The sequence below is a fragment of the Austrofundulus limnaeus genome, unplaced genomic scaffold (genome assembly GCF_001266775.1).
Source record: "Austrofundulus limnaeus strain Quisiro unplaced genomic scaffold, Austrofundulus_limnaeus-1.0 Scaffold38, whole genome shotgun sequence".
Classification (NCBI taxonomy): domain Eukaryota; kingdom Metazoa; phylum Chordata; class Actinopteri; order Cyprinodontiformes; family Rivulidae; genus Austrofundulus; species Austrofundulus limnaeus.
In genome coordinates this window covers 943,985-967,983 of record NW_013952440.1, presented here as the reverse complement: position 1 = coordinate 967,983, position 23,999 = coordinate 943,985, and the positions used below count along the sequence as shown (strand labels likewise).

The 23,999-nt window shown below is 38.8% G+C and overlaps 2 protein-coding genes across 2 annotated transcripts in view; one reads left to right on the top strand and one right to left on the bottom strand.

The window, feature by feature from the left end:
* Positions 1-129: 129 nt before the first annotated feature.
* On the top strand, positions 130-6,488 carry znf598 (zinc finger protein 598; the record flags this gene model as incomplete). Its single annotated transcript, XM_014006913.1, is given in 10 exon segments — positions 130-178; positions 1,171-1,382; positions 1,480-1,697; positions 1,781-1,874; positions 2,122-2,315; positions 2,940-3,015; positions 3,095-3,975; positions 4,864-5,026; positions 5,130-5,277; positions 5,392-6,488. Coding segments are annotated over 10 exon segments (2,401 nt in total), but the record flags the coding sequence as incomplete, so codon positions are not given.
* A 4,547-nt stretch (positions 6,489-11,035) lies between these two features.
* The window catches only part of LOC106516511 (synaptogyrin-3), a 16,169-nt gene continuing 3,205 nt past the window's right edge, over positions 11,036-23,999 (bottom strand). The window contains exons 2-4 of the mRNA XM_014006912.1: positions 20,874-21,108; positions 20,250-20,395; positions 11,036-16,663 (exon numbers count right to left, since the gene is read on the bottom strand). Of these exons, the coding sequence (XP_013862366.1) occupies positions 16,454-16,663; positions 20,250-20,395; positions 20,874-21,108 (591 nt within the window). The 3' untranslated portion in view covers positions 11,036-16,453. The remainder of the gene's footprint in view (positions 16,664-20,249; positions 20,396-20,873; positions 21,109-23,999) is intronic.

The following is a 23,999-nucleotide window of genomic DNA, read 5'->3' as shown; positions in this document are numbered from 1 at the left end:
GTGTGTGTGTGTGTGTGTGTGTGTGTGTGTGTGTGTGTGTGTAATCAGGCGTCTGCTGTTGTCAGAGTGTCCTCTCTGTCGGGAGCCAAAAGTTTTCTCCAGATTTGAGGAACTGGAGCAGCACATGAGGAAGCAGCATGAGCTCTTCTGTTGTAAGCTCTGCTTGAAACATCTGAAGGTATTTTCATCCCAAACCATTTGGTTCAGTTTTTTTTTTTCCTGTCTGTCAGCATGATCACAGTGGTTAAAGCAGAGTTCATGCAGGGTCTTAAAAAGTCTAAAATTTGAAAATCAAAATTTTAGGCCAAATTTTTTTTTTAAAATGCCCAGATTTCATCCAAGGTCTTACATTAAATTTAAAAAGTCTTAGTTGTAAAGTTATAAAATCTTAGTTTTTTTTACTTTCGATCATTCCCGAGAAGTGTCGGCAGCGTAAATAAACGGAGTAAAGCACTGTAATAAGAGTTTGATGGGATCTGGCTTCATGAAGGGCTAAGTTTGCTATCGGGCTGTGGTTAAACTACAAATCCTGTGATAACTGCAGGCAAAAAACAGCACAGTTTACTTCCATGTTTTCAACCTCTTTGCCGCTATAATCCCCCGCATACGGTGGCTTGTTCACCCATCCAAACAACAAGAAGTTCAGTCATGTCTTCTGCTTGTTGTTTGAACATGGAAAGTGTGTTTTTAATGAGACTTGGCTTGATATCAGTGATTTTTGCACTTGGATGGAAGCGGTCCACAGCAGTCGATATCTCATTGATATGACCATTTCATTAAATTAATTTAGTGTTCTCTTATTAAAATTAAATATTCTTTGATATTGATAGCAATGAAGGTTTCTATGTTAAAATTTTTGGGACCATTTGAATGTTTCTGTTAATGCATCAGTTTGGTCCTAAATGTTGTTCCTGATGGTCTTAAACAGTCTGTAAAAGGTCTTAAGTTGAACTTACTGAAACCTGCATGAACCCTGTTAAAGAATGAAAACGTCAGGTCGGTGACGGTGAAAAATTTGAGACATTTAGAAGATTTTTACTTCAATATTAGGACGAGGGATTTCTGATGAGGAAAGCAGTTAATTCAGAGACAAAGCAGAAGTCAGACTTTTGAGGTTAACTTTTTTTAAAGGTGGTCAAGTGTACTTAAAAACATTACAACTCTTACTAGATCTTTTCTCATGAGCGGAAGTGGTACAATCGTAAGGAGCTGGCACGTCACAGAGCGCACGGAGACCCTGACGACACCAGTCATAGAGGACATCCGCTCTGCAAGTTCTGCGACGATCGTTACCTCGATAACGACGAGCTGCTGAAGCACTTGCGCAGGGACCACTACTTCTGTCATTTCTGTGATGCAGATGGATCTCAGGAATATTATAGGTGTTTACACCCAACTGCACCATATGCAAAAGAAAAAAATCCACTTTGCATTTTTCTTTCTGTGCTTAAACTGCGTTTTTAATCCCTTTATTGTCAGTGATTATAAATATCTGAGCGAGCACTTTAGAGAGAGTCACTATCTGTGCGAGGAGGGTCGCTGCGCCACCGAACAGTTCACGCACGCTTTCAGGACCGAGATCGACTACAAGGCCCACAAAGCTGCAGCACACAGCAAGAACCGAGCGGAGGCTCGACAGAACCGCCAGATCGACCTGCAGTTTACSTACGCTCCGAGACAACAGAGGAGAAATGAAGGTTCGTCACAAGCTTTCTGTATTTTATCATCACGCCTGTAACAACAACAGCAGTAAATGTAAACGAAGCACCTACACCTCTAGGTCAGGTGTCAGGCGAGGACTACGAGGAGATGCGCCACAATCGAGGAGGACGTGGAAGGCCACAGATGGGACAGAAGAGCTGGAGRTATTCTCGGTGAGTATGAATGTCTGAGTCAAAGATTTTTACAAACATTGGATTTGCCAGCAAAATATGAGTCAGCATYGTTTGTCTCTGTTAATAAATATCAAATTTAAACCCTGTAGGTAAAGTTTCTGTGTTGTCTGTCGCTGTCTATCTTTAGATCAGTAATTTTTTGCTCTTTGTTTTTAGTTAAACTGAATCAAATTCATTAAGTACTTCACTGTCTTATTTTATTTATTTTATCGGCTCCTCCTTGCAGTGAAAGGGAGGAGGAGGACAGGCAGATGGAAGCTGCTTTGAGGGCTTCCATGGCGATGCGGAGACAAGCGGAGAGAGCTGCTGTGCAGGAGAGGAACACTCCCAAACACTGCAGAGAGGAAAGGATGGAGAGAGTGGAAGCAGAGGAGCCCAAACCTCTGACAAAACATCTCAAAACAACTACCAAGCCCCCAGGTAAATAAAGAACAAATTTTATCTGTTCAAGGTATGAGGACATAATACAAATGATTGGTTTATCAGAATCWGATTTATTGTCCAAGTATGTTGACTCACACAATGAATTACAGTTAAGAACACCCATTCAGGAAAAACACACRACAAAACAGGGGAACTGGTCATGCGGCCTTGTTATTAGTCTCTTTAGTAGAAAAAGAGAGACATGAAGAAAATAAACAGGCAAATGGAAATGATTTACCCCTTTTTTTCAATTCAATTCAAAAAATTTATTCATTTCATTAAAAAACAAAACTATACAATAGAAAACAAAGAAAATACACAAATCAAAAATGAAAGGTCGCCGAAGAATAAATCTTATAAAGTCTGCCCCTTTTATCCCCCAGAATGTATTAAAAGAAAACAATTTACAAAACAATACTAATTAAAAATAAAAATATCAACTCAAACAACAATTCAAAGAGCTTCACATTTTACTTTTCCATTTTAATTTATCATATGATAATTAATGTCATAAAGTAATGCTTGTCACGATAGACTTACTCTAAATGTGTGGCTGGGTGTCATGATGAAGTTCCTGCAAGAACAGTGGTTCTCATGTTTTTATTGTTGACTCTTTTACAGTGAAAACGATGAAGAGCACCAATCCAGGAGATGAGGATGACTTCCCTGTTTTAGGAGCCACAGCAGGAGCAGCCAGGTAACTCTCAGCACACCTCACAAACTGAGCCTCTAATGATACAGTGAGCTGAAACTCTTCACTTGTGTTGTTGTTCCAGTGTAAAGCCAGCTCCGGTGGGCCCCCCAGCAGCTCAGGCAGCGCTGAAGGAAGACGACTTCCCCAGCCTCTCAAGCGCTGCAGTTTCAGCCCCGATGACCCCAGCGTACTCCGGACAGACGAAGAAGACCTCATCATTTCAAGAGGAAGATTTCCCCGCGCTCGTCTCTAAAGTGCGACCTTTCAAACCTGCAGCAGGTACCAACTTGGCGTGGTCCAGCCATACTGCTGCCCCTAAAACAAACACTCATCAGCCCCCTCCCACCAGAGCACCCCCTCCCGTCTCCTCTGCATCCTCCGGCCCTCAGCTCCTCTCATCCTCAAACTCATCCACTTCACGCAGGAAAAAGAAAGTCGGGGAGAATGGAAAAGCAGCACCTCATCATTCTCCTCCTCTCTCTGACGATGAGAGCGGAGGAATGACGCAGCAGGAGTTCCGCTCGGTGCCCACCATGTTGGATATCTCCTCTCTGCTCACTGTTAAAGGAGGAAACAGCAAACCGTCCACTGGGACCTCCACTTTTTCCAATCCAACCCCCAACACGGATCAGCCCACGTCTAAGTCCAACAAAAAGAAAAAGCAGAAAAGCACGACTGCTTCCTCTGCTTCTGTGTCCACGATGTCCGGGGGGACAGCAACTGAAGACACGAGGTCAGTAGAAACGACGGCGCAGAAGGAGAACAGACCGGAGAAGACTCGGAACAAACCAACCTCTAACGCTGCTCCAGTGCCTGTTGTGAACGGAGTGGCCAAGGGCAGGGCTGATACTCCTCCCGCTGTTTGTAGAGATCMACCAGTGGTGACCCCCTCCCCCTGCACAGAGCCCGCTCCCGAACCGGAGGAAGAGTTCCCTGCTCTCATAGCAAAGAAACCACCTCCAGGTACGAATATCTTAAAATATTATTACTTTAACTAACAGCTGGGACTACAATAAATTATTCACAATTATTATTGTAGGCCAATAAAACTTTAGATGTTTGATACTGAGTAGGCCTGTCATGATAACAAATTTTGCTGGGCGATTAATTGTCTCACAAATTATTGCGATAAGCGATAATATTGCCTGGTGAGCATTTTACAACAAATAATTATAAAAGCGTAAAATGTAAGTGTAATAAATCAATAAACTTTAATTTTTAAAAGAATGATTAACAAAGTGGACTCTCAGTCTCTAACAAAAAAAGCACTTGAATAATAAAAAACAAAGAACAACAAAATGTAAATTAAACACCACACACAACTAAGACAGTAAATAAACAATATTAAAGAGCAGCATSTCTTTAGAGATGAARCAAACTACACAGCCTGGTGAGRACCCACTGTTTCTTATGGGGACATGAGCCCAGTTCACATCCAATGTAAAGTGTAGGCTAGGTTTAGGGTCAAATGGTAATAGAATATACTGGTAAATGAATGAAAGTCAATGCAAAGTCCCCATGAGGATAGAAGAACAAACGTGTCTATGTGTGTGTGTGAGGAGGGGACAGTCAGAGGAGACGAGCAGAGCGCTGCGGGGGAGGAAATCAGACAGTTCGAAGGTTTCTTCATGAGTTGTTGGGACAGCTACAGGTTTTTTGGGTGTTTTGTTAAAACACAGATGGTGCGTTTAAGTTTCCTGTTATTTTTGGGAGCTCTCTCTCTGTCCCCCACCCCCTTCTCTCTCTCTCCCCCTCTCTCCCTCCCTCCCCCGATGGACCGGTCAGGTTTTTGTTTAGAGCCATCTCTTCAGGTGTTCTGCAGCATTTTGAGTCTTCTTTTTTTTCTGTCAGGTTTCAAGAGCTCTTTCCCAGTAAAGGCCTCAGCAGCCAGCACACCTGCTGCTATGTCCAAACCTCCACCTCCACCTGGCCTGGGGATCTCYGCCCCCAAGCCGCCCCCAGGCTTCACAGGAATCCCCCTGAACAGCAATGTGGTGGAGCCTGTGGTCAATCAGTAAGCAGTTATTTTCAATATTTAAAATAGCATCCATTTGGTTTGTTTATGATCTACAAATATATTTGCAGTACTTAGTATTTGTGGGTGTTTTTTCTTTCAGGCCCCCCAAGGGGCTTAGCAACGAGTACCTAGTACCAGATGACTTCCAACAGAGAAACCTGGAGCTGATCCAGTCCATTAAAAAGTTCCTCAACAATGACGAGTCAAAGTTCAACCAGTTCAAAAACTATTCTGCTCAGTTCAGACAGGTGCTGGCAGTTTTTTTCTGTTCTATATGAAGTAAAAAAAAAAAACAAGCCAAGTTAATGGCACAGTTTATTCAGAACCGTTTCTGCTCACCTGGTTTGTTCTCTTGTTTCCAGAGTTTGGTACCAGCAGCCCAGTACCACCGCAGCTGTAAGGACCTGCTGGGAGACAACTTCAGCTGCATCTTCAACGAGCTGCTGGTGCTCTTACCGGACACGGGGAAGCAGCAGGAGCTCCTGGCTGCCCACGGAGACTGCAAGGCTCTGGAGAAGCAGTCGGGCGCTGGGGGAGGGAAGAAGAACAAGAACGCCTGGCAGACGCCCACCACGTCGGCCAACACGGCAGCTGAGCTGGACTGTCAGGTGTGCCCCACCTGCAGACAGGTGCTGGCCCCCAAAGACTTCAGCTCCCACAAGACCTTGCACATCGGTGAAAATGAGGAGTTCCCTTCCTTGCAGTCGATTAGCCGCATCATCAGCTAGCCCCCGTCACGTTGCTCAGTTTGCCGTCGTGTGGGGGGTAAAGTTTCTGTTGCTTTGCAGCAGCCAGTGTGGGAAAACGGCAGCCTGTCTCCTGTTTGACCACGCCCCTGAAGGGCCTGAGGCCCCACTCTCATAACGACAGCTGCTTTTCTCTTTGATGAGGATTACGTTGTTGGGTTTGTGTGGACGAGTTTCCTGATCAGACAAGAGAACGCTAAACATTTCTACTCGCATCCTGTGAGGATGTCTCCATCGGGCACTCACAGTTAGAGCGTCATATCTGAACTCTGAATTTATTGAAAGCAGAGATTTTATTGCTGCCTAACACAAAAACTAAAAAGATGACATTCTTTTTTTGCATTTTTGATTTCACGTAAACAGAGAATGACTTGTTTCTGTAACATTCGACTTGATCAATATGCATGGTGGCGGTGCTGCTCTGTGAAATAACTTTAAGATGTTCTGTTTAAATAATTAGCATCATATTTATTGAAGTGTATGCTTGTTTAATTGCGAAGTTTTTGTTGCTCTAAGTAGAGGAAGACCTAATAGATTGTTGGTAAGAAAGCTGCAAACCAAGATTGAGTAAATTTCTGTTCTTAATATGGGATCTTTTTGTACGCGTTAAACCGTTCGCCACTGAGTTCGGCATATCTGTTGATAAATTGGCTCATCTGGGCTGTTGTGTTGCACAAAGTTTCAAATGGAAAATAAACTAAACGACAAATCAGTGTGTGTGTCAAAAATGTCCATAAAATCTGCATTTCTTCTGTTGAATGTTTTCCTGCTGTGCAACGTTTGTAGTTTATGTATCTGCACATTAGCAACACTTTTAGTTGATTTTTTTTAAAGTCCACCTATAGAGTTGTCAACGTTTTACTGCTCCAAATTATCAGCAAGCATATTTCTTTATCAGATATTTCTACAAATTTGTTGAACAAAATTATGATTTATTAAATAAATGCATTTATTAGGGGGAAAGTTATTAGATATGTTGGGTGACATTGAAACAAGTCACTTAAAAGTTGTTTTGACAAAAAATTAGGTCAATCCCATTCTAGAGGTAGGGTGTACATTATAAATTAGCTCAGCAATCACATGGAGGACGTTTATTAACAACACTTAACAGGAAAACTCAAATACAAATATTTAGAAGACCCCCCACACACTATGGAGGTGGTGGTTCTCTTTTCTGTTGAAGTGTGTGTTATGGCATCCAGATGTGTACAGATTTGTCAAACTAAAACTCAAAAAAGATTTTAAAGGATCTGCAAAACTAGGTTCTTAAATCGATCCTACATTTGATAGTTTAAAAACAGTAACTTCAGCTTTAAGTCTAAATGTTTGATTCAAAAGCAAAGAAAATCCTCAACGCTTCACGCAATCGTAAATCAATTTGTACAAATCTAACCTGCTTGTTTTTTTTTTTTAAAGAGAGTTTAAAATAAGGTTCAGGATTTGGCAGCTTTGATTAGTTCTGTGCATCATACAGTGGTTTGCAAAAGTATTCATACCCCTTGAACTTTTCCATATTTTGTCACATTACAACCACAAACATAAATATATTTCACTGGAATTTAATGTGAAAGACCAACACAAAGTGGTATACAATTGTGAAGTGGAAGCAAAATTTTACATGAATCAAAACATTTTTTACAAATAAAAAACTGAAAAGTGCGACGTGCAAAAGTATTCAGCCCTCTTTTCCCTGAGTGCAACCAATTGCATTCAGAAGTTGCCTGATGACTGCTAATGACTCAAAAGGGTCCACCTGTGTGTAATCTAATCTCAGTACAAATACAGCTGCTCCGTGACGGCCTCAGATGTTGGTTAAGAGAATATTGGGGAGCAAACAGCATCATGAAGTCCAAAGAACACACCAGACAGGTTAGGAATATGGTTTTGGAGAAGTTTAAAGCAGGCTTAGGTTATAAAAAGATTTCCCAAGCTTTGAACATCTCACGGAGCACTGTTCAATCCATCATCCGGAAATGGAAAGAGTATGGCACCACAGTAAACCTGCCAAGACAAGGCCGTCCACCTAAACTTACAGGCCGAACAAGGAGATCACTGATCAGAGAGGCAGCCAAGAGGCCCATGGTGACTCTGGATGAAATGCAGAGAGCCACAGCTCAGGTGGGGGAAACTGTCCACAGGACAACAATTAGTCGTGCACTACACAAATGTGGTCTTTATGGAAGAGTGGCAAGGAGAAAGCCATTGTTAAAAGAAAACCATAAGAAGTCCCGTTTGCAGTTTGCCAGAAGCCATGTTGAGGACACAGCAAACATGTGGAAGAAGGTGCTTTGGTCAGACGAGACCAAAATTGAACTTTTTGGCCACAATGCAAAACGCTATGTGTGGCGGAGAAAGAACACTGCACATCACTCTGAAAACACCATCCCCACTGTCAAATATGGTGGTGGCAGCATCATGCTCTGGGGGTGCTTCTCTTCAGCAGGGACCGGGAAGTTGGTCAAAGTTGATGGGAAGATGGATGGAGCCAAATACAGGGCAATCTTGGAAGAAAACCTGTTGGAGTCAGCAAAAGATTTGAGACTGGGGCGGAGGTTCACCTTCCAGCAGGACAACGACCCTAAACATAAAGCCAAAGCTACAATGGAGTGGTTTAAAAAAAAGAATATTCATGTGTTAGAATGGCCCAGTCAAAGTCCAGACCTAAACCCAATTGAGAATTTGTGGCAAGATCTCAAAACTGCTGTTCACAAACGCTCTCCATCCAATCTGACTGAGCTTGAGCTGTTTTGCAAGGAGGAATGGGCAAGAATTGCAGTCACTAGATGTGCAAAGCTGGTGGAGACATAYCCTAAAAGACTTGCAGCTGTAATTGCAGCAAAAGGTGGCTCCACAAAGTATTGACTCAGGGGGGCTGAATAATTTTGCACATCRCACTTTTCAGTTTTTTATTTGTAAAAAATGTTTTGATTCATGTAAAATTTTGCTTCCACTTCACAATTGTATACCACTTTGTGTTGGTCTTTCACATTAAATTCCAGTGAAATATATTTATGTTTGTGGTTGTAATGTGACAAAATATGGAAAAGTTCAAGGGGTATGAATACTTTTGCAAACCACTGTACATGTCGAAGAGCGTGTGGACATAAAGTCAAACCAGATGTCTGATTCCTCTGGTTCTGCTGAAAGATTATAACAGTTAGTATCTTACCTGTAGATGGAGCTTTCAACCACCCCTGTTTGGAAACAAAAGAGGCCATAAAGTGAGACCAAATGTCTGAAAGTGTATTTATCAACAATATTGAGCTTTATTGTAGATTCAAATCCATAATTGTCATCATGACGGCTATTTAGCATGAACGTGGTAAAAAACAAACTGGCAAGCAAATTTCAAAGGTGTAAAAAGGAAAAAAAAATAGTTGGTAGTTATGTCTTTATTACTAACTTTTGGATACTATTTGGTAGGGGTACACTGATAAATCGGCCCCGCTTTCCTTCATTTTGTGTGATCTCGATCAGCCAGTATTTACAAGCGAACCCAACCTTTTCCACTGATCTTATCCATTAAGGTCCCTTTTGCTCTGCTGTGAGAGAGGGCTGTGGTCCAGTTAAAACAAGTTTGGATTCAATGTTTTTCAGTAAAACAGGTGGATTGTTTTGTGAGAGTTGATGGTTCAATTCCCCCGTTATTTAGTTATATGTTAAGTGTGACTGGGCAAGGCACCATTTGAACCAGAATTGGCAGGTCAGGCTTTTTAAAGTTCGGTTATCAGCCAGAAAACTGCAATGGATGTACCCCTGTTTAGCTTTTCTATATTCTGTAAATCATTTCAAACGGCATTTGTCTGAATGTAACACAAACACAGTCACATTCATCGATCAGGTGCAACAGAGTGACAGCTCAGGCTGAAAAGAACACAAAAGACTGATTCACAATTACTGTAGTCCTGATTTTAGAGACGTAAGCTGCAGAGGGCTCTGTTGTATTCAAAACATTGGGCCTCATGCAAGAACCATTCACACAAACAGATTTGTTCTTAAGTTGTGCGTACGAGTAATTTAGGAGAACTTATAGCATTCACCAATTTTCTTATATTGTAAAATGTTTTTCAGGTATGAACAAAATTTATGAGCAGTCCAGGCCTGTCGTATATTTTACAAGCAGTCAATCTGCTGTTATCCAGACTGATTTTATTCACTAATAATTTTATATTTCATTAGTTTCAAGATATTTTGAGATGAAAATAAAACACACTCCAACAATAGGCTATTCTGTTTGAATTGGAATTATAATTTTAAATGTAAATATGTAAATAATTTAAATTGGTCATTAATGCTGTTGTATAACACAAGAAGATCTTAAACTACAAACCAACTTAACTTATGCATTAAGTGAAGTTCAATTCGTCTCTGTTTATAATGAGGTCAACAAGGAGTGAACATAATCAACAGCTTTATTCAGACATAAATTAGGTAATTTTTTAATTCAAATTTTATTTTGTTCAGATTTATTCAGCACATCAGCTATTTTCTCCAAAGTGCCAGACATATTTTGGAGACATTTTAAAATGCTTTCTTGATTCTTCAGAACTGCATCTGACACCACTTGTGTGTCTGGGAGACAGCGGGGGACTGGCACATCAGATGGTCCGGGCTGTGGTGCTGTGTTTAACTGCTCTTCTGTATAAATGAAAATTATTTAACACAGTTGTTTACTCTTAATTTAAAAATATTTGACCAAAGGAAAACAAGAGCAGGACTAGAGAGAGATTAATATGATGTAGATTTTGTATTTCTGTGACTTTATATGACCCACGGGACAGAAAGAGCAGTCGTCATTTCCTTCCTTGGCTTTAGCAGCTCCTTTAATTCCACAGCTGATGCTGCTAAAAATGACAAATTTTCTTTTCTGGATCTCTGACAGCAGGAATTTAATCTCCAAACTGTTCTTCTTTTTACTTTTCGCTACCATTTTCATGAATGAACACTTCCTGGTACGTGGGGCAGGAAGCGTGGCCTTATATGGCGCTTTTGGGGTGGTAATTATGCTAATCTCCTCTCCTCGTGCACAACACCTGAATACGAACAGGTGGCATTCGTCATGTTTACGCTGCTCATTTACACACTTTTCCTGAAGTTAGACGCGTTTGCTGAATCTGACATGGCATGTTCGTACGAACCCTTCGTACGATAAAAGTAAGAGAAATTTAGGATAAGAATACAAAAATATTCTTGCATGAGGTCCATTGTTTCTGAGTGAGTGCTTTTTATAAATCAAACAAATCATCACAGAAACAGGCAGTCCAAAAGATGTTTTCTCTTTTATTGGCATGATGGTCAGACTAGAGTCCAGGTAACAGACAGTGACACACATCTCTGTACACAGTTTTACACTGAAGAGGCCAAACAGCTTCAGAACAAGAAGAAACAACCGAGTAGAAACAAGTTAAAGGGGCAGCACACTACAGAATCAGTGTTTTCTTGCTTCTCATTTTGCAAGAATCCTTTTTTTCTTTTTCTTTTTTCAATATGGGGGTTGGGGGTTCAGGGGTGGGTGTATTGTGACATCCATGCAATGCATTGTACTGGAACCACACCACTGATGGTGCCAGCATTACTACAACTAACAGCCTTTTTCTTTACTTCAGTTTCACAAAACATGATGATCGCATAAAATGTCGACTTTGGCCCTTTTACGAGTGTTCCACAAAGTATTTGCAAGAAGAAGAAAAATAATAATAGTGCAGTTTTTGCAATAAATAACTAGTTGATAATATTTTCTTATTTTCAGAACAAACCAGACCCTGGAGAGCATCACACATGAGTTCCATTTACTTCATGAACATACTGACGTTTTTTTTTCTTTTTTTTTTCTTACAATCAACCAATACCACAGTAGTGTACGTAGGCCAGAGCACAAAACACAGAATGCTTGTATTATTATTTTCATCTACCACACTGACTGAATAAGAGACTGAAGCACTGAGAACGATGAAACATCCTCAACTGACAGCACCCCAAATTAATAACATTATTATTAATAATAATAAATACCACTCAGGTAACATAATACTACCTTTTTACCCTCATCTTACCCTGAGAAAAAAATAAAAAAAACATCCACCACAGAAATAAGGTCGAACCCTTAAAGTGCTACACAGATGCTTTCTCGTTTTTTTAAATATTCTGTTTAACACAAAATGAACTGATTTCTCTCTAGGTTAGAATTTTATATGCAAGGTTCTGTGGAAAAGTTATGAACAATTAATATCTAACCTGCTGTAGATAGCTCTCTGAACAACCTCAGTTTGGAAAAATAGAGTTTAATTCAGACTATATTGATGGCTGGTTGATAAATATGGAATATCGCCATCTTCAAATAGATTTAAGCTTCAAAATTTTCAGAATTTCTGCTATTTTATAGACTTTTACACTGCCTTCCATTTCACATTACCAATTATCAATCCCAGGCTACACTGGAAGTACTACAGCTAGCTGCTGCTGCAGTTTGTGCTTATAGTTAACCACAAAAAATCTATGTAAAGAGTTGTGTATTTGTTTTTCATTTTAACTACTCCATTCTGTCAAGATTCTCACAGTGAGCWAACTCTCATTGCAGATTTGTTATTTCTGCATATTTGTTTATTGACAATGACCACGGAGCAACCACCCATAATCAGACAATGTAACAGTTTATAAACCAGCGTTCACGGCTGTGCTGTTTTAAAATCAGTGCTGCCAAGACAGATCTTTGTCSTGCTCAGACTAGCCATTAGTTCATCGTTTCAGTCAGAATCACGCTCTGTATGTCCAAGCTGAAGCCGTTCAAAGAGCTATCTACAGCAGGTAAGATAATAACTGCTCAAAATCTGTCCACAAATACCCAACAGTGATACCATTCATCTCGCTGCTGATGCAGAAATGTCTGTAACAAATTTAATCTAGGATGGAAATTGCCATAAACCATTAAAAATGAACTTTTTTACTTTAATTGAATAAAACATATAACATATATGACGGTTAGATGCATGTCTAGATTCTCTTTTGAGTGAGACAACACTCATGAAGGTCCATAAACACAGATCTAGAGCTTCACTGTGCACCAGAGTGTGTGCATGAGTTGAAACTGTGTAGCTCTTTAACTCCAATAAATAACTTCATGGTGAACGAAACTTTACTTAACTTTATCATCTCCTTGTCTTAGCCAGCCCCCAACATCCTCCCAAAACCAGAGAGAGACCACCGGCTCTGACAAATAAAACCAGGAGTCTAAGAAATAAAATGGGTCCAGAGAGAAAACATGCTCTCATTTAAAGTAGTCTTATTCCTGTTTAACACAACTTTAAAATAACTTCCTGAACAAGCAGAGACTTCAGTTAACCTCTATATATTTTTACCACTTCACTACTCCGATTAACCTGTATGACCTTTTCTTTTTTTAAGCCATTGTTTCTTTTTTTCTTTTTTATATTTAAAGCTGAAACACAAACAGAACACTCACTGACATTTTCTGTCAGCAGCTCCAGCTGCTGAAAAGCTGTGTTTCGGTCAGRTTTGAACGACTCCATAAAGTTCCTCGGGGCAGAAATGTAACAGTTTTACACATTTACACACGTGTGCATAAGTAAATATATAAATATAGCAGTGATCACCAGGATCACACAGATGAGATAACTGAGAAAAGAGAGAGTTGTTGGACTTTGTGGACAATTTTTTTTAAAACAGCTTTAATGAATGTTGGCAAGACTTTGCAAAACAGCTTGGGTTTCACTAAAATGTAATATAATATTCAATATATTTAAAGGATTCTTTACAGCCTATTCATGCATTATTGTCATAAGTTGTGAAACTCAGAGCCTCAGTTCACCTGCTGGCTGCTGCAGAGGAAACTGGTCATTTGCAGTAAACAAGCAAGCAACATCTGACTGGTTAAATCAGTTTCACATTTTTCATTTCTCTCTTTTCATCAGAAACAAACATTTCAGACAGCCTGAAAGGGAAACTGTTGATTTAGCTGAGAGTTTTTTCATTTTGAGGGAAGTTTTTCAAATTGTGACAACTACATGTGGAAAAAAACTGATGCAGCACAAAATTCAATTAAAAAAAGAATATTTAATTTCTTTTGAAGAGGGGCTCTATAGATAGGTTATGAACAGTAAACATCTTACCTGTTGAAGATAGCTCTATGAGTCAGAAAGAGTTTAACGCTGACTAGATGGACAAGCTAATGGCTAGTCCGAAGCTACCAACACAATTTCATAAACTTTTACTCTGCTGGCAGTTTCACGTTACATGGTTAGATATATTCCTGCCATGCAGCTAGCTACTGCTGTCAGTATTTTTGTTTGCATACAATCATAAAGGTAAAATCCATGTGATGTGACAGCAGTGTAAAGGCTTCTAAAAAAGGTGTTAGCACGAATAAAATGTATTGTTTTAAAAGGTCAGCAATCCAGCCTCATCTGCTCAGATATTTTTTTAGAAACTTTTCTTTCTTTCTTTATACGTATTTATATACACAGTATAAAACAAAACTCAAACCAAATGAGAACAAAGACGTTCCCATGAGTGCTGATTTGGTTACACCGATCTAGTAGATGGCAACAATGTTGTGATAATTGTGCACTCCATGCAGGAATTTTGTGATATTTCTACTGAAATGATTGTGTAATGAGAATCTGACCATGATGTAATGATGCATAAAATATTGCTTGGATGAATCCTGATCTATCTTTTGAGATTAGTTGTTTTAAAACAGCAGAAAWTAATTTTGGTCTCTAAACAGAGCTTGTTCAAAGAGCTGTCTACAACAGGTAAGATATTAACCATTCATAACTTTYCCTCTGACCCTTGCTTCATTAAATCAGGGCATTAAATCAGATCACTTTTACATGATCCAAAGCACTGCACACTAACTCTACGTTCCCGTGTTGCTCATGGACAATCACCCAGATGAAAGGACATGAAGCACAGTGATGCTACACTGAAACAGATGGGTTCTCTCTACATTAAATAACCCACATCCTTCCATGACTCAATCCATGGCAACTGACCCACCCACCTAAATCAATGATCTAATGATCCAAAACATATTTYATATAGCTTTATTTGCCTGAGAACTAACTGAATCCTTTACTAAAMCCAGCCTTGAATGAAAGCTCGTCTGTTGTTTCCTGCTGACGTTAACGACACAGGAGAATCAAGAGACAGCAGTGAGAACACAGGGCAGTTTGGCAGCTGTTAACAACATAAACAAACCTCATTTCTAATTTGTAAAGTATATTTTCATTTATTCACACAACTCTCAACATGCAGGACACTGTCTCAAATGACACACTAATATATCACTACTGAGGATGGAGTCTACAACTAGTTTTTAGAATTTTTTTGCATGTTTTTTGACCATCTATCAATATTTCCAGGACAAAAGCATCATTAGGCTCTTCCAAATATTTATTTATGCACAGAGAAATGAACAGAAAAGTTGATTTATTTTATAACAATTTGGGGGGAAGAAAATAGCTCATCCAGATAAGTTCCAGACACCTGGTGACAGTTTTTACCCTCAAACRTAAAAGCAAAGCATCATCCATACAGCTATTTTAAAAATCAAAAGTGTGGTAATAGGGGTAAAATAACAGAAATGGTATTGAAACAAATTAATTATTTTRTGATACAGTTTGATAATATGGGATCAAAAAATGCTTTTATGATGGGTTTCAATGAGGTCAATTTTTTCCTCGAAGGAACACTAGATGGCAGCAAAGTTACTGGGAGTTTATGGGAGCATTTGAATAAAATTCTGGAAAAAAATGTCAGAAATGGTCAGGTTTATTGACAACACCAAAACAAAAACAAATGTGGCTGATTTATCCCCTTTAAACTCATTAAGAGTTTTACTAATGGATTCAATGGTTTTATCCAGGAAATGTTATTTTTGGCACATTTTTTTTGTACATTTTAATAACTAGTTTGTAATTGGAGACAGTGCCTTGAGTTCTCCTAAMCTGACTCAGACGTACAGCACATTAAATACCCGCCTACATAAGAATGTGAGATATTGCACTAAGTCACAAAGCATTACTGTATTTTTTTACAGCATRTTACAGCAATCTACTGAAATTAAGTCACTCTCTGAAATACGCAGTACAGTATGGCACTTAGCTGATCTCTAAGTTCTGAAAACAAAAGTTGATGCAAATGAAAACCAGCAGGGAATGTGACAGCTTTTATTGTAGCAGAAAAAAATATATAAAAACGAACATTCCCAGTGTTTTTGGCATGAAAAATTGGGACACCTGAATGAATAATCACAACAGGATGAAGTCTGAGAGCACTTYCTGCTCTGTTACAGTGATTTAACACAGCTTTGATTATTTGATCTCTTCCTTTTATGACAAAATAAGAGTTTAAAATACCACAAAGTTCCTTTTAATGTTTCCTCCTCTGGTTTTTCTTTTGTTTTATCTGCTCTGATGAAGTGACATCACTTCTGAACTACAGGTCCAGAAAAAAAGCAGATAAAGCTGGAATGTTTGCGAAAGGCAGGAAACAAGAGGAAGAAACAGAAAAAGCGAGCAGCTTTTTTTTTTTACATGGTTATTGAAAACTCAGACCAGATCAACTCAAACAACTGCACTTGTAACAGAAATCACAGAAAGCAATTTCCTCGTGTTTGTAACTTTTCCTCCATCCTCCTCCACCAGTTTTTCTACCTGTTCTAGTAAATGGGAACCTGGTATGTGGGTGCTGCGTTGTTCTCGGTGAACGGCGGGTTCTGGTAGGTTTCCGTGGTCTCGGTAGCTCCGCCTCCCGGTGAATTGGAGGGGTACGGCTGGGTGGGAGCGCCGCCGTCCATGTGCTCAGTGGTGAACAGGGTCATGTCTGTGCCGAGCAGATACTTCTGGACGGCACGCACCGTGAGGCCGGCCTACAGGGGCAGAAAAGACGGGTTAGTGAAGACAAAAAACTAGACCTAAAAATGATTTAAAGTGTCTGTGACTTTAATGTTTGCAATAAATATGAATGTATTTTTGGAAAGATAACTGATAAATATTGCAAGAAAATGTTCACACTGCCAAGATGAACAGTTGTTGAGGTATTCACATGTGAAGTAGCAGGAAGTGAYGTCAGAGGGTAATGTTTGAATGTGAACAGAGCATTGCTACAATGTCTAACAACACAGACTGTAGTGAAGAATCTGATGCTTCTTTAGATTATTTGAGTCACTATCAGAGAGATGAAKAAGAGTCAGAGTTCAAATATTGTTTTAATAAACAAAGACCAGAGAGTTTCTCTTCTTAAAGAGTTACCAGTGGTGGGATGTAACTAAGTACAAGTACTTTGTTACTGTACTTTAGTACATTTTTTATGTATCTGTACTTTACTTAAGTAGATTTCATCATGGGTACTTTTTTACTTTTACTCCACTACATTTTACATTAAGTATCTGTACTTTCTACTCCACTACATTTTACATTAAGTATCTGTACTTTCTACTCCACTACATTTCTGTAATGTGTTGAATTTCAAATTACATTCATGTCACGTAGCATTACATTTGTTTTTTTTTATTTTTTATTTTTGGGGGGGGGGTTGCTTTTTTTTGTTTGAAAGTAATCAATGGTGAGAGGGGAATTGCTGTAATTTGTCCGTTCAACCACTGCAAAGCACCATTAGACCCTCCTTCAAAAAAAAAAAAAAAAAAAAAGGCAGAGCTAGCACACCCACAATGGATTCCACCACAGAGGAAATGTGCCCCTTGTGGCCTTATTTAGAAGACTTATTCAAGTTAACTGGTTCAAAAATCGACTTGTTGAGATTTGACAAAATGGTGGTGATTCTGTAGCTGCTGTCACAATCTGTGAGGATGCACAAAATCACAAGTCCAAGTGTGAACAGTGTCACAACATGTATTATCTGCAGCTTTGTTCACTAAAATGGCACCATTGATGTAGTAAAAATATACATACTATAGGCACACTTCATGATATTGTAGACCATTAGGGAATACATTAAGCAAGTACTTTTACTTTTAATACTTTAAGTATTCTTAAAAGCAAGTACTTACTTACTTTTATTCAAGTAAAATGTTAATGTGGTACTTTTACTTTTACTAGAGTACATGTTGGTCTGTTTTTCTGTACTTTTACTTAAGTACAGTGTTTGAGTACTTTCTCCACCACTGAGAGTTCCCCTTTGATGTCACTTCCTATTTCACTTTGGCTGAGTCAAGTTCAAAATAAAATCTTCCAGTTATGTGACAAAATGAGTAAAATCATGTGTATTATTATTTTTTTAAATCATAAAGATAATTTCTTTGACCTTTTGTATTGCAAGAAAATGCATGTCACAGGCACTTTAAGATGCTGGAAAATTCACAGTGAGTTGGTCAAAATGTAAAATTTAGTTTTAAACACTTCAGAAAACCACTTAAATTAAAGATACTGTAATAAGAGTAAAAAGATCTTTCTACTTTCATATTTTAAATTATTTTAGCAGGAATTCGTAGAAGTCAAATACAAAGCTAGAATCATTAGATGGTGTGTTGATCGTACTCAAATGTTAAAATGTCCATGCTCCATGTAAAAAAAAAGAATCTGAAAGAAATTTGACAATTTCAAAACGAAATTATGATATGAAAACAAAACTTGGAATAACGTCACACCCAACTTAGTTTCAGGTCTAAGTTGGAAAACAAGTGGAATTTGTCATTTTTGTTGTTGTGCCAAACTAACTATAATCAGCTAATTAAAGATGACTATCTATGGTATATTCACTTCATACCTGCAGTATTACACTACACACAGCTGTTCATAACCGTCTATATTATACATACATACATGTTAGTATCAGTACTCATCAGTACTCATCTCCTGTATATATTCTATAATATATTCAATTCATACCTGCAGTATTTCACTACACTCACACTTTACTACTTTGCTCTTCTAGTTAGATGCCAAACTGCATTTCGTTGTTCAAGTACTTGBTACTGTGTTCAATGACAATAAAGTTGAATCTATTCTAATCTAATTTAATGACAACAATGTATTTCACCTTTTTATGCAGTCAAATAAAGCTTGATTAACTCTGCTGCTGCCCTTGAGTCAAAATGAGCCCTGATGCCTCTGGGATCATTTTGACCCCAGTGCAGCAGGAGAGTTAGGGCGATCATCAAAACACTGAGGACAGTGTTAACGATGGCAGAACCGCTCTCCATTCATCAGCAATTTGCTAAAGATTATGTGGAACAGACAGAAAATTAATTTGTACAACGAAAAAACCAAGATAGGTTTACAAGAAAAGTTTCACATTTGTGAAAAAGAAAACGCTGATCCCATCWCAGGATTAAAACGAGCCGTGATGAAACTGAGCTCACCCCTCAGTTTGACACATAAAACAACAGACGAAGTTCAGGAACTGTCAATCCAAATGTTTCTGCTTAAATCCTCAACTTGGTTTCTTCACTTTCACGATGATTTGAAAAGAAGTGTTAWGTAATAAATTAATTAAACTGTTCAGAAGAGAAAACCAATCAACATTCCAGAGATGAAACTTTCCTGGACAGAGGAAGTGGCCAAAGCTGATGTTTGACAGTGATTACAGCTTCTGGAAACATTTAGCTGTAATTACTGCGGCACAAGGAAGTCACAAGACACTGAAATCAAATGACCACATGTTGTTTCTTTCTGTGTACAGTTGTATCGGCGTGAGAGTTTATATTTATATYATGTAATTACCTATAGGTGTGTCTGTTTAYATGTTTGTTARCAAAATATCACATTTGAAASTCAACCACATTCAAACTGCTGCTACAACTAAGCGATCTTAGCAAACACAAAAATGGCTAATATCTCAGTAAATTTTACAAACAATGATTAAATTTTTGATTTGGTGTGGTAGTAGCTGAGGATCATCCCCAACACATACTGCTGAGTGTTCAAAAACTGTGTAAGARGAGAAAGACACACAGAAACCAAACTAACAAAGAAATAAACTGGAAAATAATACTTCCACTATTATAGACATACTGTAAGTTGTACATCGTGTGTGTTTTTGATTTAAGTGTGTAGGATAAACTGGATGCAGAAAGCTAAAGAAGATAAATTCATTTGAGCTAAATGCAACTAAAACTCAAATGAAACTATTGTTCAGTTGTATTCCTCGGACAGGAGGACTGCTAAATTCCCTGTAACATTCATATGGACAAGTGAAAACAGTAAATTCAGYAGCTATCTTTATCGAAACAAGGAATAAATTTACCAGATACCTTATGTATGTCATAATTTTAAGGCTTCATTAAATATTATTCATGTCTTGTGATTTGTGGGGACATTATTTTAATTTTTTTCTTTAATTTAGGTGAGAATGAATCATTTAGAAACACAACTGAGCTTTGATTTTGGTAACTAAGCCCAGCTAGGTTTGTGTTGCCATCATTTGTGATCCATTTATTGGTTCCACATATATTTGGTCTTTACTCGGTGCACGTTCGTGTTATTTCGTATTCTTACCCAGGTGATTATAGAGAAGAAAGAGAAGGCGATAGCTGCCCGAGCTGCATCCGCCCCCTGGTTGAGAGGCAAATCGTCCGTTTGAGTCCGAGACCACTGACTGGCCAGAAAGCAGAAACTTACGAAGTACAGGAAGGTCCAAAACCCTGCCAGAAACCAGCAAAACAGTAAATGGTTTTAAGTTTTTATTTATTTACAAAGCACCCTTCATACTAAAATCAGCTCAAGGTGCAGTACAAAATTATGCACAATAAACCCATGATATAGAAACAACAATACCCCCACTCCCCCAAGACAGCAACACTCTCTGCAGCCTCTCTGTAGGTTATTTTCAAACTGAGCTGTTGATGCATTTGTGGTGAATAAACACCAAAGATACTTTTAAATCCTTCTCTTTTGTTGCCTGAATGTTTACTTTAGAAAATATAATTAGTCTTGTTTCTTCTAATAGTGTCCTGTCACCTGAAACAAAGAAACAAGCCTAGTCAGACCAAATGTTTGATGCTGTGAGGGAAGCACAGCCTCTGAGGGTTCACTTCCTCCTCTCTAACGTTGTATAAACCTGAGACACGCGTCAGCACTGCCTTCAGTTGTCTGTTTCTCAGTATTTTTTCCCCTCCTCACCTGAGAACCCAATTTCTAGCATCACGGCCTTCTTCCTGTCTTTAACAGAGCTGATGGAGGAGAACTTGTAGTCGAGCAGGAAGAAGAAGGAGCACGCCAGCAGGCCCACCAGGCCCACGAACACGCCGTAGTTGCACGCATCCGCGTTCTTATTGAAGACGCAGTGGAGACGCTCGCTGCCCAAGTTAATGTAACCTTCATTCACGATGGAGGCGAAGACCACCAGGGAGAATATCTGTGGACAGAGAGGAGCAATAAACAACATCATTTATTCATAATTAAACATAGATACGCATAATAACATATACCATTTTCAGAAAAAAGGGTATTTTTGACATTAATGACAGCAACGCATCTCAAAGAAAGCTGGAACAGAGGCAACCAAACTTTTTGTGAACACCCAAAAGTGCCCTGTCTTCTCTGAGCTTTGTTAGATGCATGTGCACCGTGTCCTCCATGCTACAGAGGAGCCTGTTATTAGCACTCAGACTCATAGCCTGCCTCTCTGATGGTATAGGGGTGCATTAGTGCCTATGATATGAGCAGCTTACACATCTGGGAAGACACAATCAGTGCACACAGGTTTTAGAACTACTGTTGTCATTCTGGTGACAGCTTTTAGATAATAAAACACCTTACTGCATCCAATGTAGCCGAGGAGATCAGGTGCTGGAACGGCCTGCAGCCCAGACGTCTAGCTGAAAACATTTRGTRCAACATGAAACTGCTAAGCCCCAGCACTGGTGAACAGATAGAATCCTATTGAACAAGAACTGGACAAAATGTCCTCTAAAAGCTGCAGCAGCTGGTCTCCTCAGTTCTAGATGTTTAGAGTTGTTAAAATAAAAAGGAATGCTTCATGGTGGTAAACATGGCCCTGTCTCAGCTTCTTTCAGTTGTGTTGACATCGAATTTTAAATGACTTTCTTTTTGCCTTCAAATAGTACATTTTCTTAGTGTAATGATTTGATGTGTTTACTGTTTCATTTTGAATCAAATATGGGTTTATGGGATTTGTGAATTATTGCATTTGTCTAAATCACTGCAGGATTGGTTTTCTCTTCCTCTTCTTTCAGTCTTTATGAAACAGAGACATTGTGCAGGCATGTTTGAAACACGCCTGTGGAGGAACAACTCTTAGACAACCCTCAAACCAAAAACATTAAACTCGTTTCGGCTCTGCCTGAAGACGTGACACTTGGCTTCCCCATTAGAAACCTTCCTGATGTGTGCACGCATAGCTACAACATGTAAAGCTCCAAGGTTAGTCTCTTTAACTTAGGCTTTTATTTTGTAAGAATATTACCCACTTCTTGATGCTCAGCCTTTCAGCTGACTAACCTTCAGAGACATAAATACTATCATGTGACACACACACACTGGTACTTGGGGGTGTGTCTGGGTCATATGTTGAAGGAAGAGACACAAAGGGATAATGTCAGGCCAACATTCAAAACTAATCACATGATTGGAAATGATCAGAGCAGACACCCACTTTCTGTGGATCAGTGTGATGAAGCAGCTTATAAATCACAGAGCAGTTCGCTGTGTGGGAAAGAATGAGTTTTATCTAATTTCTTTCAATAATGAAAAAAAAATCCTACGTTTAAAACTCTACCTTTTTCTCTGCCAATTTTAGTTTGAATGTAATTGTTTTTTAAGTATAAATCCCATTTTCTAAAAAAGCTAAGATTTTTAATGCATAAAGAAATTAATTCCTAATTCATATGTTTTCCCAAATCTTTTTAAACAAATATACAGTATACACAAAAAATGGTTTAAAGGCAAAGTGTGTAGGATTTTGTCAATTCTTTTAGCCGAAATTGAGATAATCACTAATGACAATAATAAAAAACATGTCTAATCATTGCAGACAAAGACCTTGTTTTATTATTTTTACCTTATAAAAAGCTGTTTATATCTCCATGGTCGCAGCTCGCCACTACAGGCAGCCGCCATCTTGCACCGCCATCTTGTCTACAAAGGCTCATGAAGGACAAACTGCGGTGGTGGCGTCAAAAACAGTTTTAGTTGTAATACTATAAATGTAATATTTGTTGTCTGTCATTGTAGCTGGGAAAATTTTACTTATTAACGCTCATAATCTTAACACTTGAAACATCACTAGCCCTGAAGCTGCTGGTAGACATCGTGGTTGGAATGATCAAAGGTTTTTGACACCTGAGAGACACCGTAGAAACTCATTTGAGTTTGGAAGCGGGGGGTGGGGGGAGGACCAGGATGGATGATTCAACCACTCAACCGCTAGATGTCGCTGAAAACAACAAATCCTACACACTGTGCCTTTAAGCATGTTTAACGATCATTTAAATTTTATTCGTAAAAAATAATTTTGTAATAATTTTATCTCTTTTTCTCCAAACTGTGTGTGTTTAAAGACCTAGCTACAATAGGTAAGATATTTATTGTTCATAATGTTTCCACAAAATCCGACTTCAAAGCTCTGAACTGCAACTTTAGTAACAGATTTGGTAACTTTGGATCTATCTGCAAATGAATTGCTTTTAATATAATTAGCCACAACGATAAACCACCTTCCTTGAACTGTTTAGATCAGGGGTTCTCAAGCCATTTGGGTCTGGGGACCCCTTACAAGGGTGTGTTGTTGTTATGAAAGCAGAAACACGTTGGAATAATGCCAGAAAAGTCTGTGTGTATGGTCGTAAATAAATGATTTAATTCTGAGCAGTAGGCAAACAGGACTCAATCAGGAGGCCCCGTCAGCTTGTCGCTGACACGTCAGCGGACACAGCCAATAATATACACCATGATAACATCATATGACGTGCTTATAACCAATCACAGATCGCCCAATGTACTCTCCAGCCTATCACAGGGCTCCCAGCTCAAAGAGGGTCTTATCAAACAAGAGAGGTCAGTCCGTTGCGGAGTCCTGTTGTCTGGACAAACAGATTAACATTGAACATGTGACACAGATAGATAATTAGTCCATAACAGGTGAAAAAATTCCAGGGACCCCCTCATAAATCCTGTGCTGTTTTAAAATATACAGCGGGTAAAATAAGTATTGAACATGTCACCATTTTTCTCAGTAAATATATTACTAGAGGCGCTAATGACATGAAATTTTCACCAGATGTCGGT